Here is a 19,288-nt window from a genome sequence, read left to right as displayed (position 1 = left end):
CATACCTTAACTTCCTGCTCTTGAGCATAATACAACATTCGCCAACCCTTTCAACTTTAATCTATATCAATACAAGTCAAAGGGATTCCAAATTAGCAACAATAGTCATGTTTAGGTCACTTAGGCATTTTATCAAACACTCGGTGGCATAAAGCTTCATTGCCCTTATTAATGGTGTTTCTACACCCAATAACCCATTCTCTTGCTCTTAGATAAATTCTAAAGTCTCAAATGGTTATAAACAACATTATTCTTTATCACCTATAAGGTAATCAACACCCATAACCAATAATAACCTATCAACAACCCAAATCTATCACCGTTCATGCTTTTCTATCAAACACATCAACTCATATCTCATGAAATAGAGTCTATAATCATTAATTCAATGATAGAATCAACTAGAGGGTGAAGATATCACTTTTTTGACTTTCAATCTTCTTGAATTCGAGTTCTAGGGTTTCTTCTCTCAACAATGGTGTCCCAAATCAAATATCTAATGATATGGAGGGTTCTAGAACTTACCTTGGACGGTGGAGGGACCTTTGAGGAGTTAGGTTTTTGAGAGGTTTCCTTTGTAGAGCAAGTTTTTATGTTTTGGGGCTGTGGGGGACGAAATAGGGCTACAAAAAGGCTTCCCAAGTCGTCCACGGCGTCCCGATTGGCGCGGCCGCGGTCCCGACCGAGGTAAATTGCTGGAACACTGCCTCACCACCACGGTCACATTAAAACGCGGCAGGACCGTGGTGGTTACATACCATTCTGTAAAACGGGCATAACTTTTTGAACAGAGCTCTGTTTGGGCTCCATAATATATAGTTGAAAAGCTATTTCAAAGTACTACAACTTTCCTACTTTGAGTTTTTCCAGATTCCTTACACATTTCCATTAAATCCTGCTGGAAACAGACCTTCTGCAAACTTAGTCGATTTTGCCAAATCTTATGCACCTCACTTTCCATCTTGATTTTGAAATAACCATTTTCACCCATATTCATCCCGATGGGACTTCACATGTTTAAAATATATCCTTACTACTTATTTAACTCATTCATACCTAAGCTGAATTTTTACAGGGTGTTACATTATCTCCCCCTTGGGATCATTCGTCCTCGAATGATTGTCCTGACTGTAACTTCTGCTAACTCCGGATCTTAAACGGGTCTGGTGCAACCATGAGCTTTCATCAACACTTGCACACTAAACATAATGAATACATGATTACTGAACTGTTGAGATATTGAACTGAACTGCATTGACTGAATATTGATTTTCCATGAATACGTGAATACTGAACTAACATGGATATCTGAATATTGAACTGGCACGAATATTTGAGAATTGAACTAACATCAATATCAAAGTACTAAGCTGGCATGAATATCTAAGTATTGGACTGACATGAGTAGCTGAGTATTGAACGGACTTGAATATCTGAGTATTGAACTGACATAAGTATCTGAGTACTGAACTGGCATGAGTATCTGAGTATTGAACTCTGGCATGAGTATCTGAGTATTGAACTGACATGAGTATTTGAGTGCTGGAAACTTGAATGTTATAACATTACACGCGAAATACTGGTTGTACCACCACTAATTTTGGTGGCAACTCCAGCTCATAAGCTAATTGACCGATCCTTCGCAAGATTCTATATGGCCCAATATAGTAGGGACTATGCTTTCCCTTTTTCTCAAATCTCATAATGCCTTTCATAGGCGAAACTTTCAAAAACAAACAATCATCAACTTGAAACTCTAGGTCTCTATGTCGTACGCTCGAATAGGACATTTTGGCGGCTCTGAGTTTTCTTCAAACGTTCTTGAATCAACTTAACTTTCTCTATAGTCCGATAGACCAAATTTGGTCCCAACAACTCCGCTTCGCCAACTTCGGACCAACTAATTGGCAGTCTACACCTTCACCCATAAAAATCATGCTTTCAAAATGAGCAAGATAATCCTATTATAATGCCCATATTTACCATCTCCACTCAAAATATGTGTATTCTGTGATAAAACACTGGGCTTTCTGCTGCTCGACTTTCACTTACTGAAATTCAGATACTCGTCCATAAAGTCTACAATGTTCTTTTTCATGTCATTCCACCAACAAATCTTCTTAATACCATTATACATATTGTGGTACCTGAGTAAATAGAATACTTGAAATTCTGGGCTTCTAGCATGATCTTCCCTCTTTAAGTCCATCTATGTCTGGAACACACAATCTGTCGTGGTACCTCAAAGCACTGTCATCTCCCCCTTATTCTGAAGTTATCATTTTATGCATGTGAATCCCCTCTTTCGGCTACAATAAATAGGGATCATTAAACTATTTCTCCTTCACTTCACCTACTAAGGGGGAATAAGTCGTATTCTAGACAACAACTCTGTAATCTTTTAGAGTCCGAAGTCGAACTCCTATCTTGGCTGGTGAACTTCTTTTACCAGAGTTCTCTTAACTACCTCAATCATGAGTTATACTTTCCACACTTTATCTTCTTAAGAACTTCCTGAAAACACTTATAGAATTGTTGTGAGCTAAGTCTTTAACCAGTACTCCGAAGACTAGAGTCTCGTGCAATGGCACTACCCTCGTGATACATAACTATGCATGATTCTATAGCTTTCTGTGATCATTTTATCATCAATAACTAAACTCGGTGATCATTCTATTCACTTTGTTTTTCTTACACTTGCTAGACATAATCCGTGTGGTAATTATACAATTTTCCCTCATTACCGAACTGATTTTCTTTTTCATATCCCATGCTACTATTCGAGTTTCAGATCTCCAACTGGACTTACTGAAAATTTTCACATCACCCCTTAGACTACAGGTCTTATACTTGTGGATCCTTCTTTTTTTGCTGGGATCCAAATAACTTTCCTTATTCTCTGCAATTCTTTGCACTCTACGTCAATGATGACTCATCTTCCAACTTACTTCCTAGAAATCTTTCTTACTAGGAAAAACTAAATTATTCACTTAACGGAAAGCTAATGTATTCACAACTATCATATACAATCTTAATAATTTAACTCTGCTCACACTGTCAATCCTGGAGAAACCACATTACGATAATTCCTAAAGGCTATTCTTCTATAGTTTGTGCTCTCACTGCTAGCTAATATTTTTTTTCCACTGCTACTGTACTTCGAGTTTAACTTAAACTCTTTGGGTTCTAACACACGTTCGGTATTTCAAACTGTCATCCACTCACTAGAGTTAACCTGGCTAAGTGAATCAAATTGTACCCCTACTAGCTCCGCTGAAAGTGCTAATTCACTGTATCAACTCAAAACTTACTTACTATTCTTTTACTAACCACCTGCTAGCATCATATTTTCTTCTCTTGCTTTGAATAACTAAAGTAAAGCATAAGGTTATCCTAAATTCCCTCATCATCTGACCATATTCTTTTGTCGCACACTATCATTCTTTTCGAACTATGTACATGGATCACACTTAGGGAAATTCATCTGTCTTAAACAAAATTAGAATATCTAACCCCAAACTTTCTATATAATACAAAATCATATCATACTATAAACATCCGCAGTAATCACTTAGTCACATAACCTAAGGGGGAATTGCCATATCTTTTATCTTACACCAATAGCTGCTTCTTATAGTAACTTACTAAAGTGGTACTTCTAGTTCTAATTTGAATAAATATGAACAACTTAAAATCATTCCCTGAAATTCACTATTGGCTGCTCTTAGTTCTCATTGCAAACATCATATCTTCTAGTCATTTGCATGAGTTGTACGAAATCATATCTTTGGTAATAACAAACGTTTCTGACTCCTAGGTATTTTACCCTTAGACTCTTTTCTGTCCAAAACTATAGTGACCAATGATAGGGTCTAACATCTGAACTGTCATCATCCCACATGTGGCTCCATTTGCAAGAATTAAAAGAAATTGTTCTCTCAGGTAAAACACATACGAATACACTACCATGCACAAACTTATCCTTCAAAGTATACCATCATCTGATAAATCACTTCTTGCACCATCCGGTGAGCCTTGGTCTTAATCCAGACCTAAAGTATGCAAAGGTTTCGCTATAATCACTATTACTTACATTTTCTTTGAGAACCCATATGTATCATTGTATACTCACAAGTCACCTGAAATTTTGATACACTGAAAATTAAATATTTGGTAAACATATAACTGAATACCGGAGTACTGAATAACCAAAAACTTGCTAACTGAAAGACTATATAACTGGTAACTGAGGTAAACTAATAACCATATGACATCATAACTGCTTTTGTACTTTCTCATAAAATTATGCTTTAATCTGTGCTACTATCCATTGCATCTCACTTTTAACATCCTCTCAAGTCTCATATTTACCAACCTGTACTCCATAATTATACCCAATGGGCAATTATCCTCTCTAGGACCATAAGTTCCTCCTGCGTGTCGCTTGGGCATTCAATACGTTTGAAATTTGATAGGAAGAGAAGGTTAACTATTACTCTAAGCTTCATGGCACGATCTAGAGTAGAAAGAAATGAGACAATCCTGGATGTCTTGGTAGTTAACCGTTTATATGAGTGACCGGCACACACATATAAAGGAAACTCCACTAGACACGGCTTCATAGACTCCCTAGGACTCTTGAACCTAGTGCTCTGATACTAAGTTTTGTCACGATCCGAACTTGGGCCTGGACGTAACACGACACTCGATGCCTGACTACAAGTGACCGAGCGAACCAACTGGCTGGTTGAATCATCATGTGGTATCGTAACATACTGAATGCAGAAGATAAACTAACACATGTTGATATACTGAAAGTATGGATGATATAAATTAAAGTGCGGAAATATTAATACAATTCTGAAACATATTTGTAGCCAACATAATTAGTATGAAAAGTCTGAGACTCTGTCTAACTGTTACTCTAGTCTATGAAGCCTTTAATAAAGTACTGTAAACACTGACTGTCTGAAAATACTGAAGGCTATAGTAATGATAATGCCCCGAAAGAACTGGGGATCACCAAATAGCTGGTACGAGAATCCTAGCGCTCGGAATCATCAACCTGTAAATCATTACCTTCATTGTGAGATGCAGGCCCCGGGCAAAAGAGACGTAAGTACATTTGAATTGTACTATTATGTAAAGCAACTGAAAGAAAGAATTATAAATGTTGAAACTGAAACTAAGTTGATAACTGAGAATTTATAATTGATAACTGAAATGATAACTATTCAAATTGAAACTGAAATGATAACTGATAATTGATAACTGAACTGATAACTGGTAACTGAACTGATAACTGATAACTGATATGATAGCTGATAACTGAACAGTAACTAATAATTGAACTGAAAGGAAGTAAGGATATGAATACTCCCTCTTCTGAATGATGAACAACCTGTTTATCTGAATATTAAACTGCGGTTTCAGGCCCAATATATATATGTGCACAAGCTGCAGCCTCGGGCCTAAGTATACGTATACATAACTGTGACCTCAGGTCCAAAATGCATAAAGCATAAACTGCGGCCTCAGCCCCAAAGATTCATAAAACATAAACTGCGGCCTCATGCCCAAATACAAGTATTCAACATTCAGGGATATAAAATCAGGAATTGAGAATCATACTGCAATATATGATAGTGAAATACTGAATCACATTGAGTTACATAATACTGGAATACTGGATCACACTAAGTTACATAATACTGGAATACTAAATAGGACTAGACTAAGACATGTATTCTTGAACTGATTATGAATACTGAAACTTCAACTGTTTATGGCATACTGAGTAATCTATACTAAGACTCGGGGGCATCAAAGCCAAGTCTATATTGAATACGCACTGAGCTCACAACGTTCAGAATGAAAGTCATGAACGAATTATGAAGCAAGAGAATAGAAGTTCTACAACTATTCAAGGAAGTAGGCTTAATTATATTTCTGAGGCAATTGATGCATCGTAAAAGAAACGTAGTGTAGGGAGAATCATTAATATTCCCAAACATAGAGAGTTAGCCTCACATACCTTAACTTCCTGCTCTTGAGCATAATACAACATTCGCCAACCCTTTCAACTTTAATCTATATCAATACAAGTCAAAGGGATTCCAAATTAGCAACAATAGTCATGTTTAGGTCACTTAGGCATTTTATCAAACACTCGGTGGCATAAAGCTTCATTGCCCTTATTAATGGTGTTTCTACACCCAATAACCCATTCTCTTGCTCTTAGATAAATTCTAAAGTCTCAAATGGTTATAAACAACATTATTCTTTATCACCTATAAGGTAATCAACACCCATAACCAATAATAACCTATCAACAACCCAAATCTATCACCGTTCATGTTTTTCTATCAAACACATCAACTCATATCTCATGAAATAGAGTCTATAATCATTAATTCAATGATAGAATCAACTAGAGGGTGAAGATATTACTTTTTTGACTTTCAATCTTCTTGAATTCGAGTTCTAGGGTTTCTTCTCTCAACAATGGTGTCCCAAATCGAATATCTAATGATATGGAGGGTTTACCCATGTTAATAAGATGTTGAGAAATTAAAATTAACTTAGAATCACCATTAGAACTTACCTTGAATGGTGGAGGGACCCTTGAGGAGTTAGGTTTTTGAGAGTTTTCCTTTGTAGAGCAAGTTTTTATGTTTTGGGGCTGTGGGGGACAAAATAGGGCTAAAAAAATAACTTCCCAAGTCGTCCACCGCGTCCCGGTTGGCGAGGCCACGGTCCCGACCGCGGTAAATCGCTTGAACACTGCCTCGCCACCGCGGTCGCGGTAAAACGCGGCAGGACCGCGGTGGTTGCATATCATTCTGTAAAATGGGCATAACATTTTGTACAGAGCTCCGTTTGGGCTCCATAATATATCGTTGGAAAGCTATTTCAAAGGCCTACAACTTTCATACTTTGAGTTTTTTCAGATTTCTTACACATTTCACTAAAACCTGCTGGAAGACAGACTTTCTGCAAACTTGGTCGATTTTGCCAAATCTTATGCACCTCACTTTCCATCTTGATTTTGAAACAACTATTTTCACCCATAATCATCCCAACGGGACTTCACATGTTCAAAATATATCCTTACTACTCCTTTAACTCATTCATACCTAAGCCGAATTTTTACGGGGTGTTACACATAAGAAAAAAACCTGTACTTGTATTAAAAAACCTAAGTCTTGAACATAAAAAACCAACCCCTTCTTCTTCAAAAAGATCGTCGAATGAATCTAATCTGCTCAAAACTCGATAGCCACAATAAGGGCTTCGATGAAGATGATAATCGCAAAAACAAATATGATATCAACAGCAAAATTTTGCTCAATGCCATAATTTCACTATTCATAGCTGTTCTCCTCATTACTATTCTCGATATGTACATTAGATATGTGATTAGACGACATCGTCAAGCTCAACGCCGAGCTACGTTCAGCTTGGTTTCAAGTATAGTGTCACGAGTTGATCCATCTATCATAGCTTCACTCCCAATATTTGTTTACATAATATAGTTTCCCAAAAATTTATCAAAAAATTTATCAAACTCCTTTCAATATCCTTTAATAATTTTATGGTGGCTGGTCTAATATTAAAAGGATTATAGTTCATCTTTCTGTCTACTTTGCCTTGAATCGAAAGGAATGAAATGGACCAAAGGAAATACAAAGAAGCATTTACTTTTAAGAGAGTAACCTAGCTTTTCTATCTAATTATTAACTAACCACCAAAGATTATTTAAATACTCTTTCATCCTTAATTAGAGGTTCAGATACGAGCTCTGAATACGAATTAGTCTTTGATAGGAAGCGCTTTACCCCAAAATGATTCTTCGAAGTGCGAATCTAAATTAGCCAGAACCCAAATAGGCTATCAGACATTGGGTAGGAATTTAAACCATAAAATCTATCTACTAAGATTTGTTTTCTCTTCTACCAAAGAAGCATTTACTTTTAAGAGGGTAACCTAGCTTTTCTATCTATTTATTATAACTAACAACCAAAGACTATCACGGTGTAGTAAATAATCATTCATCCTTAATCAGTGGTTTGGGATTCGGGCCTCGAATACAGAACCGTCGTTGGTAAGAAGCGCTTTACCCCCAAAGTGGTACTTAGAAGTGCAAATCTAGATTAGTCAGAACTCAAATAGGCTACCGGACATCGGCTAGGAATTTAAACAAAAACAATCTATTTATTAGCTTTTCAAGGAGACATAATCTGCATTTAAAAGATTCTTCAGCCTCACGTAAACTTCAATAGTGCAAAGACTGTCATTAACATCATAATTTAGGTGTAGATGGAGATTTCAGCTGCAAAAAGTCCAGATAAATAGGACCATTTTTTAATATAATTAATAGGTAGTAGTAAATCCAGGATTAAATGCTAAATATTGAATTCTTAATACTAAAATAGACAACTTTTGTTAGGAACACACCATGTGGAGTCTAAGTATGGGCAAAATCTTTAGCAATCAGCAGTACAAAAGTTCTGGTGATGGTATGAAACAGAACATTCAGAATTAACACAGTTACAATGGCTATCTCATACATTTTGTTCTTCACTTTCCTTTTACTCCTCGTACCCGAAAATCATTCCCTAACTTCAGAAGATTTAGTTTCTGAATTGATCATCCTTCGTTCTAAATCTTCCACTGGTGTTATTCACCTTTCTAACAAACTACTTAGACGAATTTTATCGATACCTATCCCTAGGTATTCTTCGATTCACAGAAGCTACATTCAGAGCCAGAGATTTCACTTCCAACTATTAAAAATGAGTTCTTGCTTCTCTCCTCCTCATTCCACACAAACAATCCACATAACATCAAGTTGTTTTTCTTTGACATTGAGTTTCAAGAATCACAAGCTTCTTTTGCTCTATTTCGAGTCAGGTCTCTTCCCTATATATGTTTAGTCCCCTTTTTAGCTACAGATTTCAAAAGGGATTCTATTCGAATGAAGTCCTCGGATTTCTCTGGGCATGCTGAATCGATGGCAGAATTTATCGAGGCTAAAACTAAGCTCACTGTTGGTCCCATACATCAGCCAGGTTTCATTTCCAAAAAACTGAAGATAATTATCATCACTTTGGGGCTAATCTTGACTCCATTTCTAGTGAGAAAGATTGTTGCTGGAAACACCCTTTTGCATAAAAAGCATATATGGATGGCGGGGTCAGTTTTCGTGTACTTCTTCAGTGCTTCAGGGACAATGTACAACGTAATCAATAAAATACCTATTGCTATGGTGGATAGAGATGATCCTAAAAAGTTGGTTTTCTTTTATGACGGAAATGGGATGCAGTTAGGGGCCGAGGGGGTTACAGTTGGGTTCTTGTACACGATTTTCAGGTTGTTGTTGGCCTTTATCACTCATGTTCCTGTCCATGTGAAGAGTAGGAATATCCAGAGGTTGGTGATGCTTTTAGCTATCTTTGTTTCATTCTGGGCGGTAAAGAAGGTGATTTACCTGTATAATTGGAAGACTGGGTCTGGTCTTCCTGCTTACACATACCGTATGTAAGAATATTGTACCAGCTTATACTAGTTGCTACACATTAGCTGAGTTGACTTAATACTAAGTAGTGTACCAAAAACAGGGAATAGATTACCTACTCTTAACGGACAAAGTGAGCACCTTTATTCTGAATTCAAAAATCGACAATCAGTAGGCTCTCCAAGTAGGATTCAAACCTACGACCTGTCGACAGAAAATTTGACTAAATCGTTTAGAAGTAAAGAGGTAACAGGGATTCATTTCTTCTCTAACTCAATAATGTTAACAATTACAGAAATGTAAAATAACGGAGTCCTATATTTAAAGTAGAGTGATACTATCAAACATACTGTTTGCAAATTAAACCCCCATCTCCAGTACATAAATGCCTGCCTAGCACATTCCTGTGATACTATCTCCCTTCATTTGTGCAACCAAAGAGTGTTGAGCTCCTCTCCGAATTAACATATAAACAGGATGTTAAGGAATGATGAAGTCAGACGAGCAACCAAGCCATCAAGATTTAAGAACACATGAAAGAGAACAAGTACCAACTAGAGCTTTATGTATGCACGAGCATCTGAGCCACATATCAAGGCTCGATTGACCACAAACATAGTTTTAATCTACAAAGTCTTTGCATCGTCGGATCAACCAGCGGCAGAGTTAATATATGTTATGGTTTCAAATTAATTGATACTTTAACCATTAAGAAGCTTTTAAGTTGCCATCAACCAATATATATATATATATATATATATATGATGTATTCTTGTAGTTCATGTTGCTATGACTGGTTTAAAAGAATATGTTTTTAGATTGTTATTGTCTTGTTAAGTAGTTTTACTATTCTTGTGTTCTTACAATTTTTTTTCAGAAACTTTTCATGTTTTTCGACTAATTATTTTGACGATTCTATTGTCTAAGGGTCTCCTATTATCCCGAAGGAAGATATCTCTTTTCGATCGCTACAGTGAACTCTAGCCGACTCAAATCAAATACCCAAATTTGCCTGCTATTCAGATTCGAAAGAGTCCTCCGGAATATATTCCCGTGGAGGTTACTTACTCTTACTATCATTCTGCATCTTTTCATTTTATTTTCCAACTTTTCTATGGCTATTATCTCTCTCCGTGTACTTTTTTTCCTTTCTGATGTATTTAATTTCAGTTATTCAAAACTGCCCCGGGACAAAGACACAAAAGTACACTAAATGCCAGAGAGGTCGTAGGGATGCGAAGAAGGTATGTATACGTCAGATCTGTCTTACATAAACCAGTCCAGGTCGCAGTTGATTTCACGTGCCTTTTAATTAGATGTCGCTTTTAAATACAAATGTTAAAAGCCCGTGAAATCAATTGCGACCTGAACTGGCTTTATGTAAAACAAATCTGACGAATACATGCCTTCTTAATAATTTTCTCTATCAGCAGGTCTTTGATAATCTTTTTTGCATCGCAACGACCTGCCTGGCTTTTAGTGTACTTTTGTATCTTTGTCCCGGGACAATTTTGAATAACTGAAATTAAATACATCAGAAAGGAAAAAGAAGTACACGAAGAGAGATAATAGTCATAGAAAAATTGGAAAATAAAATGAAAAGATGCAGAATAACAATAACAGTAACCTCCATGGAAATATATTCAGGAGGACTCTTCGAATCTGAATAGCAGGGTCGGGTAGAGTTCACTGAAGCGATCGAAAAGAGATATCTCCCCTTCGGGATAATGGGAGACCCTTAAACAACGGAATCGTCAAAATAATTAGTCAAAAACATGAAAAGTTCCTGAAAAGAAATTATAAGAACAACACAAGAAAAGTAAAACTACTTAACAAGGCAATAACAATCTAAGAACATATTATTTAAACTAGTCATAGCAACATATATAGAACTACAAGATTGGTTAAGAACTATTGACTGTAAACCATAGCAGTTACAGTCACTCAATGGAGATGTTCGCCTTTGTTTGGAATGAAGATGGATGATCAGGCACTTGAGCCTGGAACTGATGAAATTCGGGGAAAACATGGAAGCATATATATATAACAACCGGTGATGGTTGATAGCAACTTAAAAGCTTCTTAATGTTTAAAGCATCAATTAACTGAAACCATAACATACATTAACTCGCCGCTGGTTGATCGGACAATGCAAAGACTTTGTAGAGATCCACTACAGTATGCAACTTACTTGTCAATTTGAACAACCAAGAAAGTCAAAAGTTCATAGGAGCGCCTAATAAAATGATACTTCAAGAACTGGTGCAGGGCTTTAATAGTTTGTTGTCACAATCCCGTCTCCGGATAGATGTATGTAAGAATCATTAAAGAAGAACGTCAACAATCAGCAAGTTGGACCTTCAGTTTGCAGCCATCTCTTAGACATACAATTATGCCTACGGAACACAACTGCACTCCGAAGTTAGGTCAAATAATCATGGTTGGGAGACAACGAAAGATAGAGAGAACCAGAGAGAAACTTCCTGAGAACATACTGTGATAATAATAGTAATCTTGGGATCAATTCTCAACGCAAATGTCTTCTTTTAGACCTTGATTGCCGATATAATTTCCGGAAAACCAGAAAAATAATGATAACGACCACCTGTACAAGTACCAGTATCTTCAGACCTGCAATGAACAAACATCAAATAGTTGCTACATGAGATGGTTCAAAGTTCATGCCAAAGGTTACAGAAAAAGGGGAAAAATAGAATTACCTTGCAGTCGCTGAGCCGAGTCATCCATATTGACCCCATTAGCATTTTTTCCACCAATTAGATCGAGATGTTTTCTTCTTGAACCATAACTTCTTGTTTGATAAGAAAAATCCCCACCCATTACGCAAGTATTGGGGCAATTGACAGTACTATCATACTCATCACTTCCGTCACAACAATCTGAAAGTATCTTGAATCAGCAAGCATGAACCCAACCACAGGGTAGATAGAGATTAACAAATCAATAAATGCTGCAGCCAAAAAGCTTGCATACAGCCCCATTCAATACGTACACATAAATGAATCCGTGTATCATAGAAACAAACAAGCCTCAGATAAGAGGCTAAACTTTGTAACAACACATAAATGGAAGCAAAATTAATTATATAAAATCGTTTTGTAACAAACCCATACTAGCTTAACAAGGAGTGCTTACCACAAATATTATCATTCACGCGAGAAGAGAACAGGAATTTAGGTGTACTGCCCACATTTCTGCAATAAAATTTTCCAGCTGGACAGGCAGCTGTTCCTATCAAAGGAGAGAGCGATTTAGTTGACAGGAGTACTCAAACAAAATATATGTCAATATTTTATTGGTTAAAAACCACAAAACCATCAAAGGAGATGGGAAAAAGCAACAGAAAATATACAAATAAAAGAGAAAAGAGTGAATCATGAGAAACACACAAGTTTATATGTAGTGCATCCAACTGTAAGGGTGTTCATGGTTCGGTTTGGATCAATTTTTCCCTAAAAAGAAACCAAACCAAGTAAGTCGGTTTTCAAATATTAGAACCAAACCAATTAAGTCAGTTTTTTCTCGATTCGGTTTATGTCGGGTTTTGTCGGTTTTTCGGTTTTTTCTTAAATATAAGACATACACTACCAAACATATATTCCGGCGACCACATTTTTAATGTAACACTATCAAATCAATTGCCTTTTGAGAAATCTATTATTTACCAAAATATATTGATGATAATTGAATCAAATAGTGATGAATAATTTAAGGACTCAATTAAAAATATGTTATTTTTAACACGGAATGGATTCTTACACTAAGCAAAAGAAAACTACCAATCAAACTAGATTGTAAAGGTAAAGAACTATATTAAAAGTGCAAACTATTAATATTTACCATAAATTTTTTGAAACTTTGTATAACAATATATATATATATATAGGTGTAATAATAAATTAGAAATAGCTACTCCTATAGTCGGTTTGGTTCGGTTTTTTTCTGGTTTTTTCCTGATTAAAACCAAAACCAAACCAAATTTGATCGGTTTTTTAAATTCAAAACCAAACCAAACCAAAAAGTATCGGTTTGATTTGGTTTTCGGTTTGGTTCGGTTTTTCGGGTTTTTATGAACACCCCTATCCAACTGTTCAAAAGCACTTTCACCCATCATATCTAATGGAGCTAGTCTAATCCAACATTTTGGAGTCACTACTGGAGCTTTCTTCCTAGATGCCAAGCAAAACTAATCATGTCTTATATCTGCCAAGATATATTCGTAGATTCATCGACTACGTAGCAAAACAATTTTAGGCTAATCTATATAAGGAAAATGGCATATTCAACATATCCCTTTTTCATTTTAAGACTAGCCTTGTTGGCATTTTTGGTAGATGACATCAATTGTTGATGTTATGCCACCGGTTTACCTCTTACAAGCAAAATAATATTAAAATTAAATGGAAGAAACGGCAGAAAAATGACATTTGTTTTAGTACCAACTGTGATCAGAGGTGCCTATGATTTAGGAATACACAGATCTTCTTCATTATCATTTATCCATTGGATGTCAGAAAATTATTTGCACCAAGTGATACTACGTCCACATTTATCAATATGATACTTCCTTCCTCTGGTACAGGGAGACTGAAAGAAAATATTAGGCAGCTACTCGTAGCACAGCTGCCAGTTCATAGCATCACTAAGTTTTTCCTTTTAAGTATATTAGTTACCAATAAATTCCTTTTTGGTTAGATATATTTCTCTATTGCACGTGAGATTTATCATGATATATGATGATGCAACATACTCAAAATAATACAACAGTTTCCCCAGCACATCAGTTCAAAATTTTCTAGCTTTAAGATTAAAAACAGAAGAGACACTTTGAATTTGTAAAATGTGTTGAACAAAAACCAAAAACTGCAGTAGTTAAATTTAGCACGGTGTAAAAAAAGTTGAAACATACATTATCTTAAGAAGAAGAAACACTTTGAATTTGTAAAATGTGTTAAACAAAAACCAAAACCTGTAGTAGTCATGGTGTATAAAAAGTTGAAACATACATTTTAAGAAATAAGACATCAACTTCATACAATTTATTCAAAAGAGAATGTTACTCAAACATGTTATGCACTTATTGCAAGACTCCATGAACAGAAACAGCTTTCCATGTTGATTTGTTTGCATCAACACCTCCATCGAAGGACAACTTCGTGTAGAAAACTCCATGTAAAGGAAAGACTTCAAAAGTATGCGCAAATTTCACAGTAAGTTGAAGAGCTCGTCGATGCCCATACAAGCGGTGTTAATGATGCCAAAGCTCAGAAAAAACCCGCAACGTTCTCAATGAGGTCATATGTGAAGAAAGAAGCAAAAATGTCATCATTCACCTTGATATGTTCCAAAACCTCCTTGACACAACTAAGGACGTCTTCTCTCCATTCACAATAACAAGTTGTATATCGAACCTCGCCGAAATGAGGATAGCTCCAAATGACAAAACCTTCATTGAAATGTTTGGTGCTAGCAGATACAACTTTCATGTCATGAGTTGATGAATTGAACACGAGAATCTTTGTGTAGCCTTGCTTGAGAAAGTTTCAGGAACATTGTTTGTGTCCTTCATCAATCATTCAAAAAGGTGAAACAAAGAGGTCAAAAGTTTTCCTCACTAGGGAGAGGAAATCTCGTGATCCTTAAAGTGCATCGTGTACGCTTGATTTCAAATTTGTGCCATAACTATAAAGTTGCAAACAAATAGAAAGAAAGAAGAATAAAAAATAAAGAACATGCTACCTAAAAGGCAGTGCTCCAAATTATAGCATTGGGATTCGGAAAATTACCTATGTAAGTCCAAAGAGAAGTTGGGTTTGATTTACATATGTTGTAGTTGCTGAAGTCTGCTTAGTAATGGAACAAGCGGCTTGTAATTCAAACTTGCCTACACCATAATATGAATTTTCCCATCAGGAGGCTCAAAATTATGAGTTAGAACATCAAATTACAGGACTTACTTGAGAAACTACCTATGTAAATGCAGAGAGAATCATGACCCAATTCTTATATATTTCGTAGTTCTCGTGGTCTGCTTTCTTTTTTCTAGAAGGATGTTGAAGTTTGCTGTCTAACGGCACAAGAGGCTTGTAATTTGGACGCGCCACCAAATGAGATATGAGTTTTCTCGTCAAGACGCTCAATACTATGAGGGTCGAAACATCTAAATCTAGAAGTGACCTAAAAAAGTACTTATGTAAATCCAGAATGAATCAAAATTTTATATGTATCTAGTTCCTAATGTCTACTTTCCAACAGCACAAACAACTTGCAATTCAAATATGTCTAAAGAAAAGTATGATTTTTCTCGTAAAGACACGCAAACTGAAGGTATCATCAAAACTAAACTCAAGCCATTTGCACTATAAAAACTATACTTTTAGTGTTGCATCATATATATAAAAGCCACTATCAGAATCCTCATGTACTTTCTCAGGGTAAATTTCGAAACTAAATTTTGAATTCAAATTCATTGATACCTTTTATTTTGAGCATCTTCATTTGAAAAATCATATTTTTCTATAAATATATTGGAATTATAAACTTTCTGCGATGCTGGAAAGCAGACTTCAGGAACTACAAGATATACAAAAAGGAACTATGAGATATATAAACTAAGTCCTGATTCTCTCTAGATTTACGGAAGCACTTTTTCAAAGTTAATCTGGACTTGGGACACTCTGACTCTTGCAACCTTGAGCGTCTTCACGAAAAATTCGTATTCCATGGTAGGCAAGCCCGAATTACAAGCCACTTGTGTCGTGGAAAGCAGTCTTCGAGAACTACGAAATAAATAAGAATCATGTCTTAATTCTCTTTGAATTTCCACATGTACTTTTCCAAAGGCAGTTCTAGGTTTGGACATTACTTTCACAGCTTTTAGCATCTTGACGAGAAAAAAGCATACTTCCTTCAAGACACGTCCAAATTACAATCTACTTGCGCCATTAGAAAGCAAACTTTAGGAAATACAACTTATACAAATCAAGCCCAAATTTATTTGGATTTACACATGTAATTTTTTAATATTAGGTTATAAAATCTGGTGCATTGTCTTTTAAGCAGCATATTCTTTATTTTAATTCTTCCTTTCTTCCTCTTTGTTTGCAGCTTTGAGAGCTAACACACGACTGTAATATCAAGCGAACACGGGGTTCTACATCCATATCTCGAGATCACTGGTGACAAGCACAATCCTCGCAAATTTTTCGCACTGAAGGTTCATCCCGATGATCGGTGCCTCCCGGCTAGTGAAGAAAACCAATGACTCTTTCCTTCACCTTTCTGAATGGTTGAAGGTGGTAAATGAAATTTTTGAAACTTCCTTGAGCAAGGTCATCAACACAGTTTCTCTTGTTGAAATCATCAACTCATGAGAGGAATGTTATATCTGCTAGCATTAAATATTCTGATTAAGGTTTTGCCACTTGAACTATACTCATTCTAGCTTCCATGAGGTTCGGGACACGACTTGTTATTGGAAATGAGCAGAAGATATCATTGGCCACAATAAGGAAGTTTTGGAACGCATCAAGATGTTATGATACCATTTTTGCTTCTTTCTTCACATATGACCTCAATGAAAACGTCTTGTGGGCCTTTTTCAGAATTATGGCATCCGTCAACCAACACAGTTTATATTGACATCGGCGAGCTCTCCATCCCACTGTGTGATTTGTGCATGCTTGGAGGCCTTCCGATATATGGAGTCTTCAGTAATGAAGCTTGACCCTTCGGCGTAGGAGGTAATGCAAACAAATCCACACGGGAATCTATTCCTGCCTATAACTTTTTGCATACTTGTACTATATCACACACAAGTAATGAACAAGTGGATGTTACAAACCTAAAATAAAGTGTTCTCCCTCAACATATTAAACATTTAGATAAGATGGCTCACACAATTCAATATGGTCAGAGCTGCAGGGCTTGAGTCTGAATGTAACACATCAGTAAGTATACATGGGAAAAAAAACAAGCTCATTCCAGCATATACCAAACCTAAAATAAATAAATGAATGTGCTATCTCTCTAAAAGTGTTGTTTCCGAGGGTTCACCGAAAACAACATTTATACCTTCTTAAAGTAGGGTAAGATCTGCATACACACTACCCTCCCTACACCCCACTTGTAAGGGTTTTTTGTTGTTGTATCTCTCTAAAGTTTAACCTTATAGGCAAGTCACATAGTTTAATTAAAATATATATAAAAAAAATGCTTACCGGGCTCATCAGATCCGTCGAGGCAATCACAGAAATCGTCGTTGAGACGATCTTTGGTGAAGGAATTAGACCCATCTTTGCATTTTATCACCTCCGAACCATAGTACTTCTCATCTGCAAAATAACAACGGAGTAATTAAAATTCAAGAATTTATTAAAGCTAATTCAAAAAATTTTAAAAGAATTTAAGCAGTATGAGGAGGAAAACCAAGAGGATGGATTCCGAGGGGTAAATCAGTAGAGGAGACATGAAAGAAGCAGCAGCTGATTAGGAGAAGACTTGTAAGCAGAGGAGTAGTCTTCATTGGAGTTTGAAAAGAATTGAGGGGCTGTTGGGTTTTATCTTGCAGTTGAATTGACCCATAAAAGTTGTTCTAATTCTTCATTCGACAATTTTGTTTCTAAATTGGTATTTGTGTTAAAGTTTGTAAAAGTTTGAGTTTAAAAATAAAATTTAAAAAAAAAAAAAATTAACAGTCGAAACTCAGATTCTGCAAACTTTGAGTCCGCTTGGACATAAGAATTTTTTTACTTTTTTTTGAATAATTTTTATTTTTTTTCGAAATTAGTATTTGACAATAAAATTTTCAATTTTTACTTTAAAAATAAATTTTAATTTTTTTAAAAAATATGAAAAACTCCAATTTATATGTCACAGATTAATTTCCTAAGTCAAAATTTTTAACACTACTTTAGATATAATATTTTTAAGTTTTTTAAAATAGAATTTAAATATTTGAAAACTATGTAAAAAAAATTACAAGTCGCGATAATTAATAGTTTAAAATATTTAAAAAGAATATAAAACAATCTCGGTCACAGAAAAATTGGTGTGATCTAGGGGTGGCAAACGGCGCGGGACGGGTCGAAAACGGGTAATTTAAAAAACAGATAAATTTTCCGGCCCGACCCGTATTTGAGACGGATAAAAATGGGTTATCCAGTGGATAATATGGATATCCATATTATTCATGGCTTCTTGAATATGATCACTTATGGGAGAATTCTTAGTCTTCCAAACTTAAGGAACCCCCAATTTGAGGCTTTACAAATGTAAAAGTTAAACACATTAGTTATCCATTGGTTATCTATTTGGTTAACCATTTTCAAAGTGGATATTATGGTTCTTATCCATATTTAACCCATTTTTAAAAAGTTCATTATTCAACCTATTTTTAAATGAATAATATGAATGGATAAGTATATTCTCTTAACCCTTTTGTCACATCTACCTCTAGTGTGACCTTTGAAATCTAAACACCGTCATATAAAAGGAGGACCCAGTAGATGGACTAAGGACCCGTTTGGCCATATAGATTTTGCCAAAATATATTTGAGTTTTTTTTTTTGGCAAATACATATTTGTTCATAAATTTTATCCGTTTTGGCAAATTTCCAAAACCCAAAACTCAAATCCCTGGTTTTGGCCCAAAATTTTAATACTACATTTTTTAAAAATTGCCCCAAACTTCTGTATTTCATAAAATAGCCCACCATTTATTATTTTATAACTATGTTGTTTCGTCTTCTC

General features: G+C 35.6%; 1 protein-coding gene and 1 pseudogene across 2 annotated transcripts; one reads left to right on the top strand and one right to left on the bottom strand.

Moving 5' to 3' along the window:
- The first annotated feature begins 8,466 nt into the window (after positions 1–8,466).
- LOC107829731 (putative dolichyl-diphosphooligosaccharide--protein glycosyltransferase subunit 3B) lies at positions 8,467–9,872 on the top strand (annotated as a pseudogene).
- Positions 9,757–18,136, bottom strand: LOC107829732 (glucosidase 2 subunit beta). 2 transcript variants are annotated; one of them, XM_016657200.2, is made up of 6 exons: positions 17,966–18,135; positions 17,758–17,871; positions 12,674–12,769; positions 12,238–12,417; positions 12,013–12,148; positions 9,757–11,926 (listed from the first exon to the last, which is right to left on the bottom strand). In XM_016657200.2, exons 1-5 carry the CDS (start codon positions 18,060–18,062, stop codon positions 12,045–12,047), a joined length of 591 nt encoding a protein of 196 aa, XP_016512686.1. In that variant the 5' UTR covers positions 18,063–18,135; the 3' UTR covers positions 9,757–11,926; positions 12,013–12,044. The 2 variants fall into 2 exon arrangements, with proteins under 2 accessions (XP_016512686.1, XP_016512685.1); XM_016657199.2 differs by having other exon boundaries at positions 9,757–12,148; positions 17,966–18,136.
- Positions 18,137–19,288: the final 1,152 nt, after the last annotated feature.

Source organism: Nicotiana tabacum, chromosome 1 (genome assembly GCF_000715075.1).
Source record: "Nicotiana tabacum cultivar K326 chromosome 1, ASM71507v2, whole genome shotgun sequence".
NCBI lineage: Eukaryota > Viridiplantae > Streptophyta > Magnoliopsida > Solanales > Solanaceae > Nicotiana > Nicotiana tabacum.
This window is presented reverse-complemented; position numbering and strand designations above follow the sequence as displayed.